The sequence below is a fragment of the Megascapheus bottae genome, chromosome 16 (genome assembly GCF_031878675.1).
Source record: "Megascapheus bottae isolate mThoBot1 chromosome 16, mThoBot2.hap1, whole genome shotgun sequence".
NCBI classification, from domain to species: Eukaryota; Metazoa; Chordata; class Mammalia; order Rodentia; family Geomyidae; genus Megascapheus; species Megascapheus bottae.
The window spans coordinates 35,895,181-35,922,338 of record NC_143524.1 but is presented as its reverse complement, the minus strand read 5'-3'; the positions used below and the strand labels follow the sequence as shown (position 1 = coordinate 35,922,338).

General features: G+C 40.8%; 1 protein-coding gene across 4 annotated transcripts in view; it reads left to right on the top strand.

Moving 5' to 3' along the window:
• Tead1 (TEA domain transcription factor 1) overlaps positions 1-27,158 on the top strand; it is a 247,125-nt gene that overhangs the window by 156,119 nt on the left and 63,848 nt on the right. For 2 of the 4 annotated variants that reach the window (XM_090348135.1, XM_090348133.1), the window contains exons 3-5: positions 19,396-19,460; positions 22,259-22,321; positions 22,411-22,473. In XM_090348135.1, the coding sequence (XP_090204261.1) occupies positions 19,396-19,460; positions 22,259-22,321; positions 22,411-22,473 (191 nt within the window). The remainder of the gene's footprint in view (positions 1-19,395; positions 19,461-22,258; positions 22,322-22,410; positions 22,474-27,158) is intronic. The other 2 variants (XM_090348136.1, XM_090348134.1) reach the window with 1 other exon arrangement.

Below are 27,158 nucleotides of genomic sequence, written 5' to 3'. Positions count from 1 at the left end.
TAAACAGTCCTATTTGAAATATATCACTATCTACTTCCTTTTTTGTGTGTTTGTGGGGTTGATGGTGAAAACACATTCTTCAGTTTCTATGTACATTTATTGCCAGTATTTTTAATCCAGAGATTAAATTGTTGCTTCCACACAATGGTCAGATTGTGGGGGGTCAGGAGTAGGGAGGAGACAGTTGGTAATAGATGTCCAAATATGACAGCAGAGAAATCTCTAAAACAATATGGCCGTGGAGCATTTGCTGACTTCAGAATGCCAGATCAACCCCAATATTTTTTCAGGGATGTTAAACCTCTTGTAACTGCTAAATTGGATTTGTCACTGAATGAAGTATCAGCTGCTGTTGGACAAGGCCATAAAAGCCAGCCGGCTGGCCCTTTGTAGGCTGAGCTTACCCACCGATTGATATGTTTTAGCACTTTTGGGATTATTGTGATTAAGAGGAAACGGTTCTGAATGAGAGAGAAAAGGGGATAAGGACACACAACTCACAGCTGGTGAGCAGCATGTGCTTGCTTTGAGGAAGTCACCATTACAGCTCTCTCCTGGTTCCTGCCCTGATTGACGGGTGTGAAATCTTTATAGGAGGAAGCTTCATTCCTACTTCCTACATAGGAGAATCTCTCCACAGCAGGGCAAGAAGCATTTGGAATATTGTGGACTGGTGAATTTTAGAGGACTGTTGTGGGTAGCTAAATGTGTTAGTGTGGGTAGACATTAATTGAGTTAACATGTAGGACTTTCAGTAAATATAACCAAGTGTCTTCTTTCATTTCTTAAACCTGAACCTATATGACATGCATGTAAATACTCCTTCAAGTAGTTTGTGTTTTGAGTTTGCCTGTGCCTGTGAATGGAACCTCAGAGGATTTGAAATTTGAGCACCTGACTGATGATTTATTAAATGTACTATCTACCCCTTTTCAAACAAGCTTGATTTTAGGAGCCACCCGACTCAGGGGTGTTTTGCATGGATTTTGCACCAGTTGAAAAGCAGCTTGTTGAGTATTTCTGGGTTTGCAGCTTTCCCACATCTTGGAAGTACACGTGGAGTTGGTTGCCTCTCTAGCTGTCCCAGGAGGCACCCAGTTCATGCTCAGTTTGTTCAGCATACCACACAGGAAAGAGGCCGGCTTGCCAGGTCCCCTGGAGCATCTTTCCAAGCCTGTGAAAAGCACGAATCATCCAGCAGCCGAGCATGCTTACAGCTGGCCCTTTGCTAGCTTTGATCTGCAAATCAGGCTGCGCCATGAATGCCCTTATTGTCATGTTATGTGTACACAGTGTGTGAATTATTGAAAATAGGGAGGCCTGAGCCTCATCTGGTAGAGATTACAGTGCAGGCATGCTGGGCAAAGGTCTGTAATTGAAAATCCCCAGATGCTGTTTATTTGGCCTTTGTCACATGACCTGCCGCAGGAAGATTGTCTGAACAAAACGCTGCCTGCATGGAGAATGGAGCCCACCCTCCCCCACCCCCAGATCCTTCACAGGCGCAGTCTATACACAGCTTAAACACCTGCCCAAAGGATTTTTAAAGGCTTAAAATAGATTCTCTCATAGCATTTAAATAGGGGGCATCTTGCTTGTTGGTTTAAACTGCTTAAGCGGTTGTTGACTTGTGGAACCTTCTATCCACACAAGGGTTTGGTGGATAATTTTACTCTGAGATATCTTTACAAAGCAACATTCATGGCTAGAGACATAGAGGATGTATGGTTTGGGCTCTGCTTTTAAAGAAAAAAAGTCAAATTTCGAATTGAGCTTGCAGAGAATGATATATTGTTTGTCGTTGTTTGTTTGTTTTTGGTGCTGGTGCTAGCTTAAATTCATGGCCTTGCTTAATGCTAAACTTTTTCCATTCAAGACTGGTGCTTTATCACCTGAGCCACACCTCCACTTCCTGATTTAATTATTTATTTTCTTTAAAGTTATTTGTAGGTAAGATCTCTGGATTTTGTGCCTGGTCTGGCACTGATACTTAGAGCTAGGATTCTAGGTACAATCTACCAAGTGCCTAGCTATTTCTTTGGTTTTTAGAAAATGTGAGTACCTGGAATATGGCCAAGTTGGTAGGTTTATTTGCATATGTTCAGTTCATTCTAAATTATTCTACTTATTAAAAGATGTTTTGGGAATTTTTTTTTTCTATTTAAATGCTGAACGTTTTCCTCTATGCTGGTGGTACATTGAAATAGGAAGGCCATACCTGGTAATACTCATGAGGCTAAGGCAGGAGAATCACCTGGGTGCCCAGGTTCAGCCTGGGCAACAGAGTAAGACCCTGTCTTCAGTGGATGGAAGGAGTGGGGAAGAAGGGAGGGAGAGATGGATGGATGGATGGATGGATGGACTGACGGACTGAGTGACTGACAGGCTAATGAATGATGAAGAAGGAAGGGCTTTAAGTTTTTCAGGTTCATTTCACTGGGACAGAGGCTTTGTTGTCTCTGTGTCCATTGTAATTGACAGTGCCTCTTCTGTTTGGATGAGCTTGGGGAAAGGAAAGCTCATAGGCATTTTAGTGTTTGATGAATGTCTATCCAGACTTTGAGTTCTTCAAAAGACAGGAACCCTGTTTCATATTCCTTTACCCCAATTCTTGCCAACACTGAATTCCTTCTCTTTATTCCTCAGCATCTTTTAGGAACACACTGTCATCAGTTACTTCTTCAATTCCTTTCCCACAAAGGAAGAGACCAAAATTAGAAGTAGCATTACCATGAAATGGCACATTTCCTGAGTTCAAGCCTTTAAGGAACTTACAGGCCTGGGCACTGTCCCTGACCTCTTTTGCTCAACATTAGACTAATTCTACCATTTTGAGCCACAGCTCCCACTTTCAGTTTTCTGGTGGTTAATTGGATACCAGCATCTCATAGACGCTGGCTGGCTGGCTTTGAACCATGATCATTGGATCTCAGTCTCCTCAGTAGCTAGGATTATGGGCTAAAGCCATTAATGTCCCAGTTAGTAGCACATTTCTAATAAAGTGCCAGGAGTTGGGAGGATGGTGAACTATGGGGATAGACTATAAGGTCTGCATTCATAAAGCTCATATTTTCCCAAGAAAAAATGATTCAAGCCACCTGTAGACAGAGTTCAGCATGTGTAGAACCAGTTGGAGCTCAGACTATGCCAAAAGGATTATTGAGCTGAAGGGAGCTTGATTCCTGATATATAAAGGGAGTGCCAGGCACCCAGATCTTGGCAACTCAAAAGCAGTTATTCAGCAGACGTGGGCAGGATTGTAGGGTGAGTGAGGGCAAGGTATAACAATGACTTGACTTTGCTGAAATGGACAGTAGCGATGGTTTGATCATCTAAAAGGGAGGACATTTCAAAGGTCACTACTTTTTTCCTAATTTGGCTTATACAATTCTTACTGCTTTTGCTAATCCTGGGTGGGGGACCAGTTGTCACCAAGGCCTTGGGTCAAGTGAACCAGAGTGTAGAAAGAGACATCTCTGGACTTTTATCTCCTATTATTCTTCAGGACATTTCCTTTCACCTTTCTAATATTCTAATATTTTTGTGAAATACTTGTATTTTACTATAGTTCCTTATGTCTTACCTTAGTCCTCCTTCTAGACCTTTTGATTCTTGAGAGCAAAGAATGTCATATTCTAGTGTGTATCACTTACAAAATATCTTCTATAAAGTAGCAAAGCAATTTTGCAGCAGAAGAGGGGGGAAGGGTTTTAGGACACATATGTGAAGGTCTTGGATGTCTTGAATATGGTTGAGACTGTGTCCTATATTGTAGGTAGGGAATAGAGAACTTCTGAAATGGTCTCTGTACAATTCAATCTATTTTATTGTTGGACTTTCCTTTCTTTTATAGTTTTGTTCTCATAAGCACCTAGTACAGGTCTTTCCACATGGTAATTCCTTTGAGCAGTTTGAGGCTCCAAGGTATTTATATAAAGGTAGTGTGTCACAACTGTAAGAAATTTGGACTTGTAAAAACTCAATTCCTAGTGGAGCACCACTGGTTTACACATATAATCTTAGCTACTCAGGAGGCTGAGATATAGAAGATCGTGTTTCAAAACCACCTGGGCACCGAAGTCCATGAGACTCTTATCTCCAATTAACCACTGGAAAACCGGAAGTGGCGCTGTGGCTCAAGTGGTAGAGCATTAGCCTTGAGCTGAAGAGTTCAGTGACAACAGAGCCCAGGCCCAGTGTTCAAGCCCCACAACCCCTCCTCTGCCCCCCCCCTCAATTCCTACTATGTTATTCAATGAATAACCTATTTTAAAGTCAAAGATCATTGTACCAAGCAAGTAGCTTTCATAATGCCCAAAGTGTTACAATACCACAATAACATGCTCTATTTCCTTGGTAAATTTTTATGACTGTATCGTTTTGATAGTTGAGGTTTGGGCAAAGATTTTGAGAATACTTTCAGTGTAACATGGACATACAACATTAATGTTGAAAGAGATTGGAAGTAGAGGCAATACATGGACATCTTTTATATTAGATAGCAAGTGTTCAAGTGTTTTCAGCAGCAAGCCATTCAACTCTTGAGCTTCTTATATATTAATTGAAGTACTGAAAATATAGGAGTCTAATGCAATGATACCTAATAGATATAGGACTATGTTAAAGCATCTTGAGGTGCCAGAACTTTCAAGTTTGTATTTGCTATGGCCTGTGGTGAGCCTTTGCAAGGTGGACTTTTATTTGATGGAGAGAAGTTCATCCACTAGAGTTCACTTGTGTATTAGGTTCATTTTCCTTAGAAAGATTCAGGTCATCATACAAATGAGCCAGAAAAGTAGAAGTCTAGCTAGGGTCTAACTAAGTGGTATAGTGCTTCTGTAGTTTGTGGAAATCCCTGGGTTGTGTCCCCAGCACTGTGCAAACACATACCCACACATGCAGGAAGAGAGAGATGGGTGCACTTGTAGTGTGTGGATTTCAAACTTCTCTAAGGCCAAATACTTAATAAACAGAAAGCTTTTCATTAACAAGACTTTCCCAGCAATTTTTTTTCTCTCATTACTATGTGTAAGGAGTGAATAGGGAAAGCATATGTGTTGGCCACACTGTGTTAAGCTTAAGAGACTGGAGTGGAGATCTATAAAGTTATGTCTCTCTCAGAGAATTAGTTGTAAGGATGGCAGAATTCAGGTGATTGACAAGCACTGTTGGGCTATCATAATCTCTTTTCTGTTCATTTTTTCTTCTTGTTTTCATCACATAAGAGAAGGACCTCATTTAGCCATTTGGTTTTTGAAAACCTTTATTGGGACTGAGATGTAGCTCAGTGGCAAAACTCAGTGCCTAGCAAGTACATCATCCTGGGTTCAATCCCCAGTATCAAAAAAGGAAAGACCCACCAAAAAATACATTAAAAAACATTTACTCTATATACCACCTTTATAATAAAAATAAAACATTTATTGAACTCATATTTGGAAGGAGCCATATCTGGGGTCAGAGAGAATCATATGGATGTTTTCTATCAAGCAGTGTATTTATAGGAGGAGAGAGTAGTCATGTAGGTAAGAAACTGGAGTACCTTGAGTGTCTTAGTGGAAGGAGAGGTTGCAAGGAGGGGAACTCTATACTTTAGGACACAAAGGAAGAAATGACTGACCCTATTTGTGTGGTTCTCAGTAGACCTCTTGGAGGAAATATTATACTTGGGACTTCAGGGATGATAGGAGTTGACAGGCAAAGGATAAGGGATAGATCATTTCAGAACAGATGACTGCATAAAAGTAATAGGTGTATAAAGGTACAATATTGGTTAGGGGAACTCCTGTAAACACTTTAATGTACTCACTGTGCAGGAGTGGGCAGGGGAGTTTAAGTTTTTCATATCATGGATGGAGACCTCTTGATGTAGGAAGGGAGCCTAATCTGATGTGGGCCTTAAAAAAAAAAAAAAAAGAAGTAATAGGAACTGTCAGGACTGAGCACTTTCCTAACTGTCTGTGGATAGGAATCTATTTAGGCTACAAAAGTTGGGAGAAGCAATTTAAGGTTCCAGTCAATTCCATATACATCTTGAGCACATGAAATGCCAAGATACTGATGACACTATACCCATTAGAGGCTTTCAATCTCCTAGGTAGTCTTCTTAATAGTGAGATTGTGAGAAATGTCTTGATCCATGAAAAAGTAAAAAATAATGAGCCAGGACAGAATGATGACTATCATTATGTTGTCCTAGCTAGAGTCAAACCATGGTTCTTCCCATATGCTAAGTGGTTTGTTTTTAATGGAAAAGTATCTTGTATTTCATATTGCTTTTCTCATATTGTGATTTTTCTCAGCTACTGCTCTGTGAGATGAGCTTCATCCATCTGGCTCCTGGCTCATACTTCTCCAATGTACCAGGGTTAGTGCATTTTCCAGGTACATTTCAGGTGGGTCTATGCAAATGAGATAGCATCTGAACTGGACAGATTATAATTGCTACTCTTTAGGTAATGAGTTAAACTGTGGAATGGCAGGATGGATTCAGAGATTTGGATTCTACGTATGTTTTTGACAGTAGATTAACTGGTGATAATAGTGTTAGAGGATTGTCATAAAAAACAGGTATGGGAGAAAAACATGAACACACCACTGAAGCAGTTATACATTAGACTAGTCAGTAGTCACGGGAGGTCTTTAAACCATAAAGTGATTAACTCAGAACTGTATTTTAAGTTACTGTTATCCAGTATGAAGCAGAATAACTAGAGGTATAGTTGAAGTCATAGTGGTAGTTAAAAGACCGAAAAGGTGACTATAGCCTTTCTTTATTGTTCACTGAAAGGTGGCCCAATTCCCCCAATTCCAACTCCTTTGTACAATGACTTAAAGATTAAAAAAAGAAAATACACTTGAGTTATGCACTGATGTCTCATGCCTCTAATCCTAGCTATGCAAAAGGCTGTGAGATAATGAGGATTGGAGTTCAAAATCAGCCTAGACAGAAAAGCCTCTGACATTCCTTTTCTTTTTTTGCTCTTTCTTTTCCTTCCTTCCTTCCTTCCTTCCTTCCTTCCTTCCTTCCTTCCTTCCTTCCTTCCTTCCTTCTTTCCCAATTGTGGGATTTGAACTCAGGGCCTAAGTATTTTCTCTGAGCTTTTTTGCTTAAGTCCGATGTTCTACCACTTTGAGCCATGATGCTATTTCTGCTTTTCTAGTGGTTAATTGGAGATATGAGTCTCACAGGCTTTATTGCCCAGGCTGGCTTCAAGTCTAGATCCCCAGATCTCAACTTCTTTAGTAATGAAGATTACAGGTATGAACAGTGCCACTGAGATCCTATGTTTCCACTTAATCACCAAAAAACCTGAAAGTAGAGCTATGACTCAAGTGATACAGTTCTAGCTTTGAACAAAAAAGGTCAGAGACAGTACCCAAGCCTCGTTTAAGCCCACGACCAGCATACAAAAGTTAAAAGCCAAACCCAAACAAAATTAATCTTCATATTTGTTTTTCTTCTAATAATTATAGCAACAAGAATTTTGAACCAACATTTGAGGTTTTCCATTAAACATGTAGCTTTAAACATTTTTACTTGCTTGTCTATTTTCAGCATGGTAAGTTGATGTAAATGTAAGCTGACCACTAAGATGAAGGAAAACACAGTATTGTGTGAGGCTGCCACTTGATATTGTTATCAGGGCAGTTGACTGATAGAATCTCCAAGAAAGGTGGGGCTTGAGTTATTGCCAGGCAATTTGCAAGGATTCAAGATAGAATTTTTTACTAACCAGAGGTTAATAAGGCTGTCATTAGTACATTTTCTCTTTTAGAGCTGTATTCTTATGCCCTAAGTGAATGCAGAGATAGGTCATCTCAGGGAATTGCCACTGTTCGCTCGAAGGCCATCAATCCTTTTGTAAACCTTTAGCTCTGAACATGCAGTACTACTCCCTGACAACCTAGAACAGCTGCTTGGCCTTTCCTGGTGATTTTCCACATTGGCATCGGGTTTTGGTCAATGATTTATATTGGGGATTAACCGAGACATTGGCCTCACGACTTCCTCATTGGCAGTGCTCAAGAGACCAATTCAAATGCCCTTTTGCATGAACCTTCCTTACCCCCATGGCCTGTGGCTTCTTTCCCATAGATTCTCTATCTCCTATTCAGACATATGCTCTATCACTGATTGAGTACTCACTAAGGACCTGCTGTATTCATGGCATGGTGTACAATGGTGAGCAAAACTCATGCCATGTCTCCTGTATGTTCCTGGACCTTTCTGTCTGATAAGAGGTTGCAGACATGTTATTATGGATACACAAAGCATAGTACCTGTGCAACATGCTGTGACTGAAACATGATATAGTATAAGAGCACAGTAAGGCCTTGATCCTGTACTCATGGTGTCCCAAAGGCAGGGTATGTTGCCTCCAGCTTTTTAGCTCACAACTTCCACTCCATCAATGCATAGTGGGAGTTCTTTCTAATAGGTTACTGGCTAACTCTCCTGGACCTCTTTCTTTCCCAGTATTTTGTTTTTAATTTTTTATTGTAAAGATGATATACAGAGGGGTTACAGTTACATAAGTATTGAGTACATTTCTTTTTGAGCAGTGTCACCCTCTCCCTCAGTTTCTCCCAGTTTTTCCCTCCTGACTCCCCTCTCCCCCACTGTTTCCAACATAGTATCTTGTCAGAATTACTGCTGAATTAGTTCAATGCTTTGTCCTACCATTTTTGTGCTGCTCCTTCCCTTTTCCAATCAGATAAATTTACATACAAAACAAAAGGTACAGAAATGAAAAACAACAACAAAAGCAGAAAAGCGGGAGTTAAAAAAAAAAACACAGAAAGTAAAATTAGCTGGACACAGTGGCTCATGCCTGTAATCCTAGCTACTCAGGAGGCTGAGATCTGAGGCTCACAGTTCAAAGCCAGCCCAAGCACTAACGTCCATGAGACTCTTATCTCCAGTTAACCACTAGAACACCGGAAGTGGTACTGTGGCTCCAGGGGTAGGGCAGTAGCTTTGAATTGAAAAGCGCAGGGACAGTCCCCAGGTCCAGAGTTCAAGCCGTAGGACTGACAAAAAAAAAAAAAAAGTTAAGTTAAAAACCTCTTATTTTGGGGCTGGGAGTTTGGCCTAGTGGTTAAAGTGCTTGCCTAGCATGCATGAAGACCCGGTTCGATTCCTTGGTACCACATACATAGAAAAAAGCCGGGAGTGGTGCTGAGGCTCAAGTGGTAGAGCCTCTAGCCTTGAAAAAGTCCAAGGGCATTGCTCAGGCCCTGAGCTCAAGCCCAGGACTGGCAAAAACAAAACAAAACAAAACAACAACAACAAAAAAACCAAAAAACCAACCTCTTATTTTCATTTTTCAGAGTTGATTTCGATAAGCATCATTTTAGATGATCATATGCACACAGGTTCTGTGCCCTTGTGATTGTCTCTTAAGAGTATACTCCTTTGGTCTCACTGTGCAAATGTTTAGAGTAGAGTCCTCTTTAATCATGTCCAAGTGTAATTTTTTTTTCTTTTATCATCTATTGGGTTTACTTGTAGATTTAAAGGCACATTCTAATTATTACAGATGAAGAAAACCATGCAGCCTATGATTTCTTTGGGTCTGGCTTACTTCGTGTAAAATCTTATGAATGAGGCAATCTCATTGTTTCTGATGGACCCATAGAATTCTTGTGTGTGTGTGTGTGTGTGTGTGTGTGTGTGTGTGTGTGTGTGTGTGTGTGTGCCACATTTTCTTGATCCATTCCTTCACTAAGTGGTATGGATTGATTTTTTTTTTTTTTTTTTTTGGCTAGGACAGGTTGCAATGGCTAAACTGTGGAAGAAATGGCTAATAATTAACTCCTGACACCATTAGTTGACAAATATCGCTTATTACCTCCTCTTGCTAGTCCACAGTCATATCCCCAAGTCTTTAGGAGGAAAGATAACATCATTCAGCATTTCCTTTTAGTAGATCTCTTCCGTGTTGGAGACACTTGGTTCCTGGGGCAGTGTCCCCTCCATGTGAACATTTCGATTACTGGCTTTTGTTAGATATTTTTTTCTTTTAACTCCAGCTGATAAACAGATCCTATATGTAGCAAGTACTTTAATACCACCTTGCAGAATCTTACTTATAAAAATTTCCCATAAATTGTTCTGCTTTGTACTGCCACAGAGTTTTGAGGGTTTCAGTGTCTTTGAGAGCTACACCTATGGTGATGTCATCTTATGGAAGGCTTCTTTTGTTATATCTTTTCTACCCCCCCCCCCTTTTTTTTTTTAATCTGTCTGTCATGGGCCTTGAACTCTGGTCCTGGGCATTGTGCCTGAGCTCTTCAGCTCAAGGCTACTGCTCTACCCCTTGAGCCACTTCCAGTTTTCTGGTGGTTAATTGGAGATAATAGTCTCATGAACTTTAGTGCCTGGGCTGGCTTTGAATCGAGATCCTCAGATCTCAGCCTCCTGAGTAGCTAGGATTACAGGCATGAGCCACCATGCCCAGGCCCTCCTCTTCCCTTTTGATGACCAAGTGTTGTGTTTGATTCTAAGGATGTGGGGATCTTTCCTTTCCTGAACAAGGTTGCATTCTATCAACTGAGCTGCCTAGGGAAATGGGACAAGAAAGACATGATATGTTGGTGCCATGTCAGGGGCCATGGATGTTAGGGAAAGGAGGTTTGGAGTTCTTGGCCAGCTTAAATGCTAATGGGCAATGAGGGGTTTGAAAGATGGTCAGAATCCAGACATGCAGAAATGGGCAAGGACTTTAAAGGCTATGAGAGCTATGGTTCATACCAGTATAGGTGCACAAAACTCAAGGTGTTAGTAGGAACATTCTAGCAGTCTAATAGTCTTTGGCATGTGTCAGTTTTGGCTTTATGTCCAGATACAGACAAACTCACAGCTGCAACCCTAGCATCAATGCCTATCTGATTTAGCTTTGGTCCAGCCATCAGAAGCTTGTGTTTACTCTCTAATATTCTCCCCCATCCCCACCTCTGTCATGGAGAAAAGCAATAGGAAACCTCTGCATTGTCCCTTTGTGGTGAGGAGAAGGCCAGCAGAGTTTTTTGCAGAAAAACTGTACGTAGCCCTTTCCCAGGCCCTTTATGGATATGTTTGTCTAGGGTCTGGCTGCAGCTGGGGAACCAAGAACATTCCAGTTGTTGCTTCTTTCTTTGTGGCTCTCTGACTCCATTCAATTACAAAGTAGTGCTCTTTCACTGTTAAAACTGAGAGTCTCTGGGCTACAATTTCTAGCCACAGACCCTGCATTTGCTGTGCCTCAAACATGACCTTCAGGCTACTTCCCATTACACACATAACCCACAACAACATTACCCAGTCTTTTGTCTGGGTAAGGAAGTTCGGTGCAAACTGTGCCTTTCTGCCATAGTCTCATGGCCTTCAAAAGGAACTTCCTGACAATTCAGGTTGCAGAAGGCCAATGGTGGGTTCACCTTCAAGCATCTCATGCTATTTCAGAGAAAGCAAAGTCAATTCGGATCACAGTGCTCTTGAGGATTGTGGAACTTTGACTGACTGGTCAGGCTGCATTGGCCCTTGAGACTGCTTAAAGGAAGCGAGTAGTACAGTATTTCAGACTTGAGATGTACTATGCACTTCTACATGACAGTATTACATAAAGCATATGTTATGTGCTGTGCAATTTTACATGAGTATGTATTATATAATGTAAAACACACATATAATATATTATGGTCCAGAGAAGATATAAATGTGTGTGTGTGTGTGTGTGTGTATGTGTGTATGTGTTGGTCCTAAGGCTTGACCTCAGAACCTGGGTTCTGTCCCTGAGCTAATGCTCTACCACTTGAGCCACAGATCCACCTCTGTTTTAGTTTTGTTTTGTTTTTTTTTTTTTCCTTTCCGTGGTTAGAGATCAACTTTCTGTGAACTTTCCTACCTGAGCTGGCTTCAAACCACGATTGTCATAGCTCAGCCTTTGGAGTAGCTAGGATAACAGTTGTGAGCCTTCCAGCAGGAGGCATGATTTTATGTATGTATGTATGTATGTATGTATGTATGTATGTATGTATGTATGTAGCCAGTCCTGGGCCTGAGCATTGTCCTTGGACTTTCTCAAGGCAAGAGCTCTACCACTAGAACCCCAACACCACTTATGGCATTTTTTTCTATGTATATCATATTGAGGATCGAACCCAGTGCATGCTAGGCAAGCACTCTACCACTAGGTCAAACTCCCGGCTAGGACGCATGATTTTAAAGTGAGTTTTTGCTGCTCTATGTAAAGTGAACTTTAGTCTCTGCTGCTCCTTTCTGCCTGTCAGATCAATTTTACCATGCTAATTAACTACATTTACACCAAAGTATTCAGGAGAAGTATTGCCATTCCTGCAGCTTATTTTGAAGTACAATGACAAAATAATATGGTGGGGTGGATGGAGAGAGTATGTAGATGAAAAGACAAGCTATAAGGAACATAGTACGTAAATAGTTTGAGCATCCTTACTTCAAAAATTTGAAATGATCTGAAAAGAAAATTCTCAGAGCACTAACACAAGTGGAAAATATAGTGTCTTATTTCAAAACAGGCATATTAAAAATAGTATACCACGTACCTTTGGCTCATGCCTGTTATCCTAGCTACTCAGGAGGCTGAGAGCTATGGATCACTGTTCTGAGCTAGCTTAGGCAGGAAAGTCTGTGAGACTCATCTCCAGAAACCTGGAAGTCTTGCTGTTGCTTAGTGGTAGGGCACTATCCTTGAGGAAAAAAGCTCAGGGACAGTGCCCAGGCTCTGAGTTCAAACTCCATGACTGACTCTTCCCCCTCCCCACCCCTCAAAAAAATAGTATATGAAGCTACCTTTGGGCTAGGTCTAAATGGTATATTTGAAATATATAGAAATTTCATGTTTAAACTTAAGTTCTACCCCCAAGATATATCCAAAATCTGAAGAAAAAAAAAATCCACTATCCAAATCACTGTTAGTTTCAAGCATTTCAAATAAAGGATGTCAGCCTTTAATACAGTGTATATGGCGGGGGGTGGGGCACAGTGTTTATAAAACTCTTTCCATAAGAAATTTTAAAGTTAAACTTGTAGAAAATGATATTTTGTAATTTGAGGTTTACATAGTCAAGCATTTTATTTGTGTATATGAGATAGGGAAGTATGGAGAGGAAGAGGGTGAAAGAATGAATGGACAAGAAGAATTAAGAAATGCCAGAGACATTTCTCCTACCTAGCATTCTGATTGTAGTTTGTTGTATAAGATAGTGTAGTGTAGAGACTCCTCCGGTTTCATTAGTGCTGGTTAGTATTGCTGAACTCCTGGACAAACATCATATACTGTAGGATCTCTGTACTTGGAGAGCAGGTTTAAAGAAATGTAATAGGGATCAGCATTGTCTATCAGGGTTATAGATAAGACTCTAAACAGAGCCTAGGTGGTAATTCCAGTGTATATATAATCCCAAGCAGCTAGTAGATACTCCAGAATTGTTTGGAATACCATACTTACTGCTCCAATGGTTAAATGTTTTATTTGCAGAAGTTTAGAATTAAATGTAGAAAATGCAAATAGAATTAAATAAAATACAATCAAATCCCTATCATAGGGGATTTGAAACCCAGGCTTTAAAAAATTTTTTTCTTGGGAGGAACCTGGGGCTTTGAACACTGGGCCTAGGAGCTGTCCCTGAGCTTCTTTTCTTAAGATTAGTACTCTACCACTTGAGCCACAGCACTACTTCTGGCTTTTTTGAGTAGTTTATTGGAATAAGAGTCTCATGGACTTTCCTGCTTGGGCTGGCTTTGAATTGTCATCCTCAGATCTAAGCCTCCTTAGTAGCTAGGATTGCAAACATAAGCCACCAGTGCCTGTTTCACAGGTTCCTATACTTGCTAGACAAGCCCACTGTATCACTTGATCATACCCCTGCCTCATTGATATTTCTTATTGAAAAGATTTCAGTATACTTGATATTTCAAATAATTATTTTAAATAGCTTGGTGTAATTTAGTGATAACAGGTATATCCAAATTCAAATGTACTGTGCAGTAGTTAATCTAAATCAGGAAGATTGAAATTCTACTAAGATTGTAAGCAATGTAAGAGCTTTTAGGAGGACTTACTAGGTTTCTAAGAGTTATTTAAGGGAAGGCTGTCATATAAAGCAGACAATTCAGATATTTAAAAGAGTTACATAATCAGTATCCCTATATGTGGTATGAATAAAAGAAAGAACACGGGTTTTTGAGACATGGTCTTGCTTAAGTATGGACTGGACACCTGTGGCTCACACCGGAAATCCTAGCTACTCAAGAGGCTGAGATCTGAGGATCACAGTTGGAAGTGAACCCAGGCAGAAACATCCAGGAGACTCATCTATAATTAGTCACAAAAAAGCTAGAAGTGGAGATGTGGCTCAAGTGGTAGAGTACTAGCCTTGAGCAAAAGAAGCTCAGAGACAATGCCTAGGTCCTGAGTTTAAGCCCCAGGACTGACATACATAACAAAAAAGGAATAGGATATGAAGCTGGGTACTGGTAACTCATGCATGCCTATAATCCTAACTACTCAGGAGGATGAAGTCTGGAGATTGTATTTTGAAACCAGCTTCAGCAGCAAAGGTCATGGGACTTTTACTAGTTACCAAAGGCTGAAGTTGATCTAGGCCCAAGGTGGTAGGAGTAGTAAAAGCCCAAGGATGGTGCCTAGGACCCGCACCAAAAGAGAAAAAAAGTTTCACAAAAGCCAGGCTATATACTCTATAGACATGCTGTTTTATTACATATATTAATATGTATCTATGACATACAAACCCTTAGCTTAATTTTAATTACGTTCTAAAATTTATGTGCCAGTGATTGTATATAGAGATTCCTTCCCTTCTTGAATATTTGTTTGTTAAACATGACATTTGAGATATGATGTAAAAGTCAATGTTAATAAATTCTTTAATTAAAAAAAGTCTGTTGTGAGACCTAGGATAAGCCTTCAAGGAAGTGATTACCAGATGTGTGCCCAGGAGGCAACACTCCCGAGCACCTGCAGTAGAACTAGGAAGAATTTGATGTTTTTTTAGACTTTCCATTTGCATGGACTATCAGAGATGAGGCTGTCCTAGATGCTGATCTTCTCAGTCCTTTACCAAAAGCCATAAGAAATTTTAATAGTTGGATGGGTTAAACTTTATATTTTCAACCTCTTTCATCTGCATTCACAGAAAATAAGCAAGTTTGGGACAGGAGATTTTTTTTCCTTTCCCTAATTTGGACAAGGTTCAAGTGAAATTACATGTTGTACCAAGTCCTAGATTTATTTCATCTGGGCTACTCAGCCCTAAATGGGGTGCACAGTCAAACTCTGAGATAGAGAGAGGGTGTTTGCCTCTTCTGCAGACGTCTTTTAGGTCTGGCTTCTGGTAATTAGGCACTCTTAGCTGGACTCTGCTGTCAGCAACTCTTTGAGACAAATTGCAAAATCTGTACAACCATCTGAGAGATGCACAAGTAGACCTGATGACCCTAGAGAGAATATTGGTAGTTCTCAAAAGTTTGAAAAAGAATGCTTGGAGAAGCAATCTTCACAACTGAATTTCAAGATCCTTTTCCTCTAAATGTACCTTAAAGGGTGCCTTAAGTTACAGAATCGGGATCTGAGAAGATTTTGGCAGGCTGAGATGATAGGCAGAATTTAATAGGATGAAATGGAGTAGAAATAAATGTGGGGTTTTGTATGTGGGTAAAAAATCCCAGCTGAGAACAAGAGCAGGGAAGTTGATGTAAGGTGACAATTAGTTGTTGGCCTTAAAAGTTTTAATGCAGTGATTGGGTACTGGATCGCTGCTCTTGTCTGTAATCCTAACTACTCAGGAGGCTGAGATTTGAAGACCATGATTCGTTCAAAGCCAGCCTGGGCAAGAAAAGTCCATGAGATTCTTTATCTCCACTTAACTACCTCAAAGCCAGAAGTGGGAGCAGTGGCTCAAGTGTTAGAGTGAAAAAGCTAAGGGACAGTGCCTAGATCTTGAGTTCAGGTCTCAATATCAGCATGTATGTGTATACATGCATGCTGATATTCACTGCATCCTAAATACTTTTTTCCAGTGAATACTGAATACTCTGCTGTCATGCCAGGACTATTGTTAGAGTTCTGTATGCCAGACTCTGAAAGGAAAATGGACTGGGAATGTTCCAAAGTTTGTTACAGATACATAAAAGCTAACTTTCCTTTTTATTACCTCTAGACCTGTATGGTGCTATTAGTATCTGCAAGGCAATTAGTCATGTGCATAGGGTCTGACCTAGGTCTTATGTTAAGAATGAGAAGAAAGTTACATCAAGCCCCATGTAAGTAGGATCCTCATGTTCAAGGAATAATGAGCTGCTTCCTTAATTCTAGAAATCTTGCCTTAGGTTTATGGGGGACTTAGAACTTCAGAGGTAGGAATGTATGATTCAAAAGTGCATTTTAACACCACAATCACATGATCCCTTTGTCTTCTGGTGGTAAACACATCCTGCTTATTCCTAATGGGCAGGTGATTGACATAGTGTGCTACGATGACAGTAACATTGTAATCAGTGATTGGTGACTGACATCCAGAGTGTGGGCCCGTGGTTCACATACAGTTTTTGTTTTTATTTTGTCAGTTTTGAGGCTTACACTCTGTACCTGTCCATGGACTCCTTTTGCTCAAGGCTACCACTTGAGCCACAGTGCCACTTCCAGCTTTTCCTGTGATTTAATTGGTGATAGGTATCTCACAGATTTTCCTGCCCGTGTAACTGTGATCCTCAGATTTCAACTTCCTGAGTAGCTAGGATTACAAATGTGAGCCACTGGTGCCCAGCTCACATAAGTATTCTTGTGTTGGACCTTGTCAGCCTTGCAGGACAGGTCTAGATATGTGACACTGTCAGTAGAGGTGCTATTATCTCTTCATTTGTTTGTTTTCTTTCTTTCTTTTTTTTTTTTCTGTCTCCCTATCTGGGTGCTAAGGAGACCTGGGGACACATGACCAAGTTTTTACCCTCTTCTGCCATTCATAGAGCTTAGGAAATCCAGCAGCAAACCAGTATTATGCATATACTAATATTGAAGTTCTGAGAGTTTGAGCATGTGATAGAAAGGAGGAGCACAGGTGGTTTGGCCTTGGGATTATATATAGAGCAAGGAGTCCAAACCCAGTTGAGTGGTTAGAAACTTCCCTGAGGTAGCAGTGGTGATACAGGCCCTTGAAGAATCTGGATGGACAATCTCAGGGTAGTAAAACACATAAACTTGTGTCATAGTGATTGACTTCAGACATTTTTTTCCCCCGAAAGGAGTTTTCATTAGAATGAAGCTGAGTAAAGTCAGCTCAAAGCAATCTTAGGACAGGAAGGTTTCTGTTGACTGTGTAGAATAAGTCAAAAGATTTTCAGTTCTTAATGCTAGAGTAGATTGGAGTCAGAAGTTGGGCTCTATCTTGTAGAGCAGGGATTTTATTCACTTGATATGTATTTTCCTGTTTAGCATCTATGGGTATATTTTCCTGTTATATAACAGTTCTTTTCGAAGTTATCTATTTGAAACTTCTCAGTCTTCTGGCAGGGTAGGAATGGAGAATTTTTAAAAAATTGACTTTCAAGTATTTTCTTTCCCACGAGGTTATAAAGCTCATGGGAGGTTGAGTACTTTTTTGTCTGTTTTATTTATTAAAAAAAATTTTTTTTAAGCCAGGTGCCTGTGGCTCATGCCTATAATCCTATCTACTCAGGAGGCTGAGATCTGAGGATTGCAATTTAAAGACCATGGAACTCTATTTCCAATTAACCACCAGAAAACTGGAAGTGGCACTGAGCTGAAGCACTTAGGGACAATGTGCAGGCCCAGAGTTCAAGCCTCAAAACTGACAGTAGCTCAAGGCTATTGCACTAGCACATTGAGCCACTGCCCAATTTCTGGTTTTCAGGTAGTTAATTGTAGATAAGAATCTCGGGCTGGCTTTGGACCTGGTTCTGGCTATTTTTTTTTTTTTAATTCATGCCAATCCCCCACTATCACAGTCTTGTGTTCAGTTAGTACCTGGTAGAAAACAGCTTTGGGGGTTATCTGCCTTCATACTATTTAACTTCTTTCCATTGTAAGTGGGCTGTGTGGCTCTAGCAGGTTATGCTCTTATGTTCATTGTTTTTTTTTTTTTTTTTCTTGCCAGTCTTAGGCTTGAGCTGAGGGCCTGAGCACTGTCCTTGGAGTTTCTCAAGGCTAGAGCTCTACCACTTGAGCATCAGCACCATTTCCGGTTTTTTTCTATGTATGTGGTACTGAGGAAGTGAACCTGGGTCTTCATGCATGCTAGGCAAGCATTCTACCACTAGGCCAAACTCCCAAGCTCTGCTTTTATAAGTTGTTATGGGGTGAAGAGGAGGGGATTCCATATCCCTCCAGGTGGGGTTTCCATGTCCCACCAGAGTCCACCACACAGAGACAGTCTCATTAAAAAGGTGAATTTATTGGGGAAGTAGATGGTGAACTGACCAGCCAGGGTCATAGTGTCAGCTCCGGAGCTGACACTGTGACCCTGAGCAGCTCTCATGCTGGGTTTTTAAGGGCAAAACCCATGAGGTCGAACCTGGTCATACAGGTGGCCAATTGGGATAGTTACATGCACAGAGGGACCATAGTGAGCTCCGGCCACACGCAGGTAGCCAATAGGATTACAGCCCAGTGTTTGAATTTACCTATCACCTTAGTTTGAGTTTGCCTGCAAATTGCGAAGGTCTCCACATAAAGCAGGCCCATCCCCACCCAAGCGGATATCCCTCCTCATGGGGGGTGGGGAGAAGGTCAAGGTTGCCCCTCCCTGGAAGGGCAAAGGTGGCTGGGCTGTACCATTGTCCACCTTTCACAATGGGGCGGGGAACTCAGGCATTCTGGATGGTGTCAGTCCCTGCTCCCCTTAACATAAGTGACCATCCATTTAGATACTGCAAGCAAGCAGGTAAGCAAGCAAAAAGACATATTTAAAAAAGACAAATTTCTGGGGCCAGGTGTTTGGCCTAGTGGTAGAGTGCTTCCCTAGCATGCACAAAGACCTGGGTTCCATTCCTTGGTACCACATACATAGAAAAAAGCCAGAAGTGGTGCTGAGGCTCAAGTGATAGAGCTCTAGCCTTGAGAAAGTCCAAGGACAGTGCTCAGGCCCTGAGCTCAAGCCCAGGATTGCCCCCCCACCCCAAAAAAAAAATTCTATCCTGAGTGCCTGAAGAAAATTTAAAATCAGCACCCTTCCTCTGAATTTTCCTTAGTAAATATTTTTTCAAACAATTGCACTGTTTATTTTTCCATCAGGAATGAGCTCGAACCTGTAATTTAAATTTCAGCTCTAGCTTTTAGAAGCGTTTTTATTATTTTAAAGTAACCTACATAATTGTAAACTTTTTTTTTTCCTTTTCAGGTAGGAATGAATTAATAGCCAGATACATCAAACTCAGGACAGGAAAGACGAGGACCAGAAAGCAGGTACAGTAGCCCGCTTGGGAGTTGTGCATGTCAGTGAATGGCCCCAGGAGGCATTGGGCTGCCTTGGCTGCTGTGCTTTGGCTCTAGGAGCCCTGGTTCCAGTTCCTGTAAGGAGTCAGCGTCATAGGTGTTCTGGATTGGCTCATTTCCACTGTTCATCATTTCAGTGACCCTTGAGCATGTGGCCTCTGCGTTCTTATATGCACGTGGGAAAGTTTCCCTGCCAAGGACAGTGTCTGAACTGCCCCGTGCTGTGATTCAAAGCTGCCATTTTTTTTTGCCCAAATGTCCATCTGCTAATATTACAAAAGCTGCAGGTGCAGCTATATTCACAAGCCAGGAGACTTGGAGATTTTGTGCCTGAGACATCCCGAAACGATTACTAATTAGTCATCCTTTCAATGAGGAACTCATGATAGCAGCCCTAGAGTATTGGCTGAACATAATATCCAATGTTGTGCGTGCTGGGCACTGTGATTCCTAAGTGATATCTTTTTTGTCATAGATACTATGACTGAAATGTTGTTATAACTTAAATAGCTTTGGGCAGAGCAGGAGCAGAAATTCTCTGCTCTAAACCAGAGTTTTGCAATGTTTGGTTCCTTCAGATGTAAAATAGCCCAGATATCTGGTATGAACCAGTTCACCAATGAAATTGATGAGAAGTTAATGTGATTAGCTTGGTGCAGGTGCCTCAAGCCTGCAATCCTAGCCACTTAGGGGGGCTAAGACTTAAAGGATCTCAGTTTGAAGGCAACTGGGCAAAAGAGTTCAAGAGACTTTGTCTCCAAGTAATTAGTAAAATGCCAGGCTGAAAGCATGGCTCAAGTGATAGAAAACCAGCCCAGCAAGCTGAGCAAGGGCCAGGCTCTGAGTTCAAGGTCTGGTACCAGCTCTCCCCCCCCCCCCCAAAAAAAGTAATTTGACCAAAAACAGAAATAGAAAATAGAATATCTGATGGGTGAATTTGTTGGCAGGAAAGCTAAAGCTGACCTATGCTGAATGATAATGGCATTGAACCTTAAAAATGACAATCATATTAACCAGCTGTAGTAGCGCATATCTAATCCCAGCTATTTGGGAGGCTGAGACAAGAAGATCATTTGAGCCCAGAACATCAAAACCATTAGAGAGAGAGAGAGAGAGAGAGAGAGAGAGAGAGAGAGAGAGAGAGAGAGAGAGAGAGAGAGAGAGAGAGAGAGAGGAGAGCGCCTTTGTCTCAATATAATAGACCCCTAACTGATCCAACAACAACCACAAGCTGCTCTGTGGTCACTCTAAGACTGAGCAGCAGCCATGGGTTCTCCTCCCAGGGAGGCTTTGTTTCTTGAGTGTTGTTGGGGGCTGGGCCTTCTCCCTGGAATGTTTCCTATGCTTGGTCTGGTGCTGAGTCAGCCTAAAGGGGTGGTCTCCAGCCAGCACAGAGGCCTATGTTATCTCCTGGGGGATGTTTCCTACTGACCAAGGCCCTCATCAAGTCAGAGAATCACAAATCACAAAACTTAGATGAAAATAAGTACCAGCAGGAGCCACAGATGGAGGGATGAGGAGGATTGGGAAGTCCCTGTTTCTCAGTACTTAAAAAGTACAGAGGCAAACTGGGGGGGAAAAATGAATAATTGAAATTCAAAGACAAATTTAAATATCAAAGGATCTTATCATAAATCCTGTGATTTCAAGCTGGAGAGTTTACAAAGAGGTAATTGCCAAGAAGCGCTGAAACTGTAAACAATAGGTTATACATTTAAGAGCCAGCAGAACTAATCTACCTGCCTCCCCTACCTACTGCTGCAGGTGCTGGACCTGAACTGTCTGCTGGCCTGCCAGCTCTGGTCATTTACTATGTGACCTGTTCTTTGGGGGACTCTTCAAAATTTAACTCAAGTCCCACTGAAAGTGATACAGATTGATTTGTTTACTCAGTGGAATCATGTATTTGAAAAGCTGGCTGGGCAAGGTTTTCATACCCCACATCCTGGGGATGTTTTTAGGCAGCAGTTGGTGATACCTCTCCAATGTGAATTTGTCGTTCAGCAAATCCGTGTGGTTTTCAACCCAGATTTTTAGCAGGCTGGCTGGCTGGCTGTATTCACACATTTCGCTTTGTAATAATATGCAAATCCACTTGGCATCCAGTCAAGACCCAAAAGAGTGGAAGGATTAAAGATATTTATAAGGGGGGAAAAAGCTGTGCTAACTGGGTCTTTTCCATTTCTCTTAGAGATCTAATTTACATGTGAGTATTATTTTAACATTTGCTACAGAATCCAGAGCTCTTAATGAGATCAGAATACAACCAACAGCTTCAGCTTTTTGATTTTCAGAATGTGCTAATTTATGGATAGTCTCCTCTAAATTGGGAAAAAGGGATTTTCCCTCCTGATGCTGAAAAGCTATAAATATTTTCATTTATTTTTACCCCAACCTTTTAAATTGTATAACGAAAGCAGCCTTCTCTCCCTCTGTCTCACCCTTCCCCAAATTAGCTTTTTCCAGTGCCCCTTGATTTCATTAATTTCTCCTGGGGCAGGAAAACTGAGGTGAACCTCAACTTTTGTCCTAAAACAAGTCACTGCAGTGATGACCCAGTCTGAAAGCTTAGAGCAGTGCTGGGGGCTTGGTGTCTGGCTGGGACTGTGTATTCCTAACTGCACAGCTTTGTTGAGATGCAAATAACCTCCCCCCACCCACCCTCCCCAATCCTCCTAAGGAGCAGCAATTTTATATTTGATTTCCTTTTTTGTTTTGTTTTTTGTTTTGTTTTGTTTTGTTTCCCTTCATAAACCCGAACAATGTAGGTGTCTAGTCATATACAGGTCTTAGCAAGAAAGAAAGTTCGAGAAATTCAAGCCGCCATTAAGGTACGTCTGGCTTGCCCAGTTGTAGGGGGCTTTTCATCTCCATGGTTACAGGCTTTTCCTTTGTTTTCCTCCCTTCCCCTACCCTGCAGGTGTCTAGTCACATTCAGGTTCTTGCCAGAAGGAAATCTCGTGATTTTCATTCCAAGCTAAAGGTATGCGCTTTTCTGCTTTTTGGCTTGTGGTTGCTATGCATCTCACTTCCTGTTTTCCATGGTGACTGGTGAATGCCTGGTGCTGGGATTCTCGTAACCTAGTTTCCTCGCATGTGAGAGCTGTTTACATTTCTTTGTGTCTAATCTCTCTGTTTCTGTACTAGCCTCACATTAAACTGTGTGTTTGAGCTTGTGTGTGTGTGTGTGTGTGTGTGTGTGTTCCTAATAACAATGCAAATGCAGCAGAGAGCTGGTCTTGATAACTTTTTAGCACAGACATGTTTTTATTTTTAATACTTTTGAATGTCCACCAAGCAGCACTTTTTTAAAATCAGAGTTTTTTTTTTTTTAAAAAAAGGTGATACAAAGTTTTTGAACACCTTCTTTCAAAATGAGAAAATCAATTGCAGAACAGTCATGAAACTTCAGAAAAATTTAAATTTTATTTTTGATGTTTTCAAGACTGCATCAAAAAAGTGATATCATTTTCATGGATTTATCTTCTTATAGAGTATTTTAGCCAGGCCAGTTTTTTCCATATTGCTCGCAATACTTCTTTTTTTTTTTTTTTTTTTTTTGAGGGAATGACTCTTACTAAAAGAAAAACTTGAAGTATGATGGAAAAAATGGTGGAACTTTGGGATGGGAAGGCTCTTAATGGTTTGCACTTAGTTTATACTTGAGTTCACATAAACCTTTTTACACATGGCCTCTCTGTGTAGTCTAATGTCACAGCAAAAATAAAGGCATCCAATTACTTTTTCCCTTTCTAAAATTCACAATCAAACATGCATGCTTTTGGTTTTTCTACCGTGCCATCTTTGAAAAATGCAAGAGATTAGAGTTGGCCTTCATTTACAATAAAAATTAATTTTTAGGCTTGTAATTTTTGCCTTTCCCACATAACTATTCCTCTCAAACATTATTTAAACTTGTTCCACACTAAAAGATATTATCATTTGACAGCATTGACACTCTCCCCCAGTCTTCTAGGTGTTTGGTGTTTTTTGTTTTTGTTTTTGTTTTTTTTTCTCAATGTAAACCAAGCTGGCTGTGGAACAGAAATAGAACTAGTGCTAGCTAGGATTGAGCATTTGGTGTGCCCTCTGCAGTGGGCAGCATGCTTGCTTGCTTGCACGTGTGGCTGATGGTGGCTGGCTTTGAGCTGCACTGGCTGAGCAGTTGGAAGGCTAAGATAACTTCCTCCATCCTGCTTTTTAACCAAAGGTGCGATACTCTCTATGTGGATGTAACTACCCCAGTAATTGCTCAAGTTCTGACTCTGTTTCTAGTTTCTCTGAGCTAATGAATTAATGATGTTCAAAGAAGTCTACAGATACCAATTTTGTGTTTCCATTTGCCATGTTATGAATTGTTCTATGTGTGTTCTGTCTGTATGCATTCTATTGATTCCATTGGGGCACGTGGCCCAAGATTGAAAGCTCTGTAAGTGATGATGCTGTGTTCAAGGATGCTCATGGGATACAGGAAAACCACATGATGATTTTAGTAATTTTCCTTTGTTGCCTTATTATGCACATACATGAATTCAGGCATATATAGCTGTGTTTGTGTGTGTCTTAAAAAAACAAAAGAAGAAAACTGCACACCCCCCACCCCCCAGCCCTGGCTCATTTTTGCTGCAAGCATAAGGAGGAGGTGGAAAAAGAGGCTGTAGGATAGCATCTGGTTCAGCATTTAAGCTCCAAGAACCACCTCCGTCTTGTTCATTCCTTTCCTTCTTCCGTACCACATTATTCCTGGAAAAATGGAGTCTTCTGTTTTCCCATGAGCTGATACTATTGACTGAGTGTTATGAGCACAGTGCTCATCATGGCGGGCAGGATGAGTGTAAGTAGGACCAGCCACGGTGAGACATGTCAGAGTTTGTCCCAGGGACAGGCTCCTGAAAAGTAAGCTTCTGGAAAATGAGGTTTCATTCTAACGTGTAGCCTCCTCTTGCTTGGTCTCTCATTTAAGCTCACTGAGAAGTGAAGTGCTTTATTCTGATTTTGAAGAACAAAACTCTGGAAAGTATAATTCAAAGAGTATAATTGACTTGATGAAAGTCACCAAACATAGTAAGAGTTAAAGTCAGAATCTGAACTCAGTCCTTTCTACATCCTAAACTACTGTTCTCTCGGGTTGGAATTCATCTAGTAGAAGTGGGTGGGGGATTTTTAAGTTGAAGCCTCCACGCCCACATACTGTATAGAACCTGTTAGTCTTCAGAGAGCCCTTGTACTAAATACTTGCATTTATCTTTGAGTCCATAGTCAGACTGTGGATCCCTGGCACTGTAATGATGGTCCTAGGTAACCTAGGGTTGATGCAGTCCTCACTGCATTTTTACCCCTCACAGAACATTAATAACAATCCAAGAATAAAGCTGACTGTCACATTCCCGACTTGCTGTCTTCAATCCTCCCATGGTTATTTTATCCTTACCTTTCTTAGCAGTCATCACCAAGACATGGGCATAGGAATATTGGTCCTATAGGAAAGATGGACCCCAATTTCCAAACTATGCTGTCCTACTGAGATCTGGCATCTAGCAGCACATTTGTGAGGAGGCAGGAATGAGCATCTTCCCTGAGTTCATTGCAGAGTCAAGCAATAGGCTTGATTGGTCTTCTGGACCTTTCATACTAAGTAATGAAACAAACTTTCTACAAAACCTTGAAGAAATCCCAGAAGACATTAAGAGTAGCTTTTGAGCAATGGGGATAGCCTACTAAGGATATATGTAGGAGGGTTATGGAGGTGACTGACCATCTCAAGGCCTGTCCTTGCTGTGCCTTTGCCAGGCTGTTCACCATGTCTCCACATACTCAGAAGGCAAGGTATTAACTCGGGTCTGTGGTTTTATGATGACCTGTGACAGCTTCCATTTACTATTCTCCCATGGGTGTGGCCCACAGCAAGGGCCACTGCCAACTGTGGCTTCCTTGTTTCTAAGGTTCCCTTTTCTCCCTGGGAAGAGTATGGCAGAATTGTTTCCACTTTTTAAAGAAAAGCATAATTTGCTTGTTTTTCATTGAACATTACTAAAAGTGTCAATATATGAAAGAGTAAAAACTGTTCATATTGAAGCTCACCTTCTTACTTCCTGAGTAGAGTCTTTTTAGCTTTTCCTTTGAGTGCAATTTGAGAACCCACTCTGCCTCAGGCAGAAGGAAAAAAAGGGGTGACTGTTCATTCCAATTGCTTCCTAGCTCTCTTTGGACAACTTGTGGGTCTCACTTAAAAATCATGTTTCTTACTCCTGTAGCCTGTTCTTCATGTACCTTTGGAGAAAATAGACACATAGAAAAAAAAAGAAAAGAAAATAGACACATAGAGCTAACTATCATCCTTATTTCCATTCACAGATGACTCATTCTGGCTGAAAAGTCACTCTTGACAATCAGAATAAGTTCCACAGGCCGGACTGTGTACTTCTGCTATCTGCAGAGGTTTTCAGAGTGCTGGTTTGCAAACCAGACCACATGTCCCATTTACTCAAGTGTATGGACCTTAATTTTAATTTTAGTAAGGAAGAATTGTTCTACTAAATGTGTAAAATGTACATATGGATTTGAACTCTAAAGGTATAGGACTGATTGTTTAATTTATGCCACTAACATTTCATTGAAAGTCCAATATATTATAGGGCCCAATAGATGTCCAGTATATAGAGTTGAATATGTGCAGTCAATGTACTTGAGGAATACTAAATGTTTCTGTTAGCTTTCCAATAGGTTGTCCTCAGTTAGGGGTCTGTAGCAGAAATTAAACCAGGGTGTGCACAGGCCACTCAGAAGAAAGAATTGCTTATGAGAGTGAGAGGTAGAAGACATCTTCCTGGAGCAGGTATCATTAGAACCAAGCATGAGCCAGAGAATGGATTTCCATGGAGATATGGTTTTTTCAGGTATCCTGAAGAGTAACACTAAGGCATGCAATGAGAAGTGACTAGAAAGGTCCTTTACATGTATCACTTGGAAATAATCTCTCAAGCTGGGGTTTGGAGAATGACTAAGCAGAAAGGAATCTGAGGTCAGGGACCTGGACCATGGAGCTAAGTCTTCTCATTTCATAGCCCCTCTGTGCACTTCAGCCAGCCTGTGGTTCTTTGCTCTAGTTCACTCTAAGACTGCACTGTTCTATCTTTTTCATTTTTTTTTATAGAAGTTGAATGTTTGCAAGTTCTATCGCCTATCAAGTCTGCAAAATGCACTTAAGAATTTTTCAATAACAGCATTTAAGAATTAGCTTATTTGTTGGGTACCAGTGTCTCACATCTGTAAACCTAGCTAGGAGACTAAAATCACTGAGGCAAGAAAGACCATAAGACTCTTATCTCCAATTAACATCAGGAAAACAGAAGTGGTACTGTGTCTCAAAGAAGTAAAGTACTACTAACCTTGAACAAAAAAAGCTCAGGGACAATGCCCATGCTCTGAGTTCAAGCCCCATGAGTGACCAAAAAAAAAAAAAAAAAAAGAATAATTAGCTTATTGAAGGTTTCTTAAAATAATGATGATCAAAGCTAACTTGTGTTTTTTTGTATTGAGAACATTGTAAATATTCACATTTGCACTGTTAATAGTGATTATTTTTGTGGTGACACAATTCTTTTTAAGATTTTTTTAAGGGAAAAGAAGTTAAGTGGTAAAATATCCATTTCCTCTCCTCATCTTTCT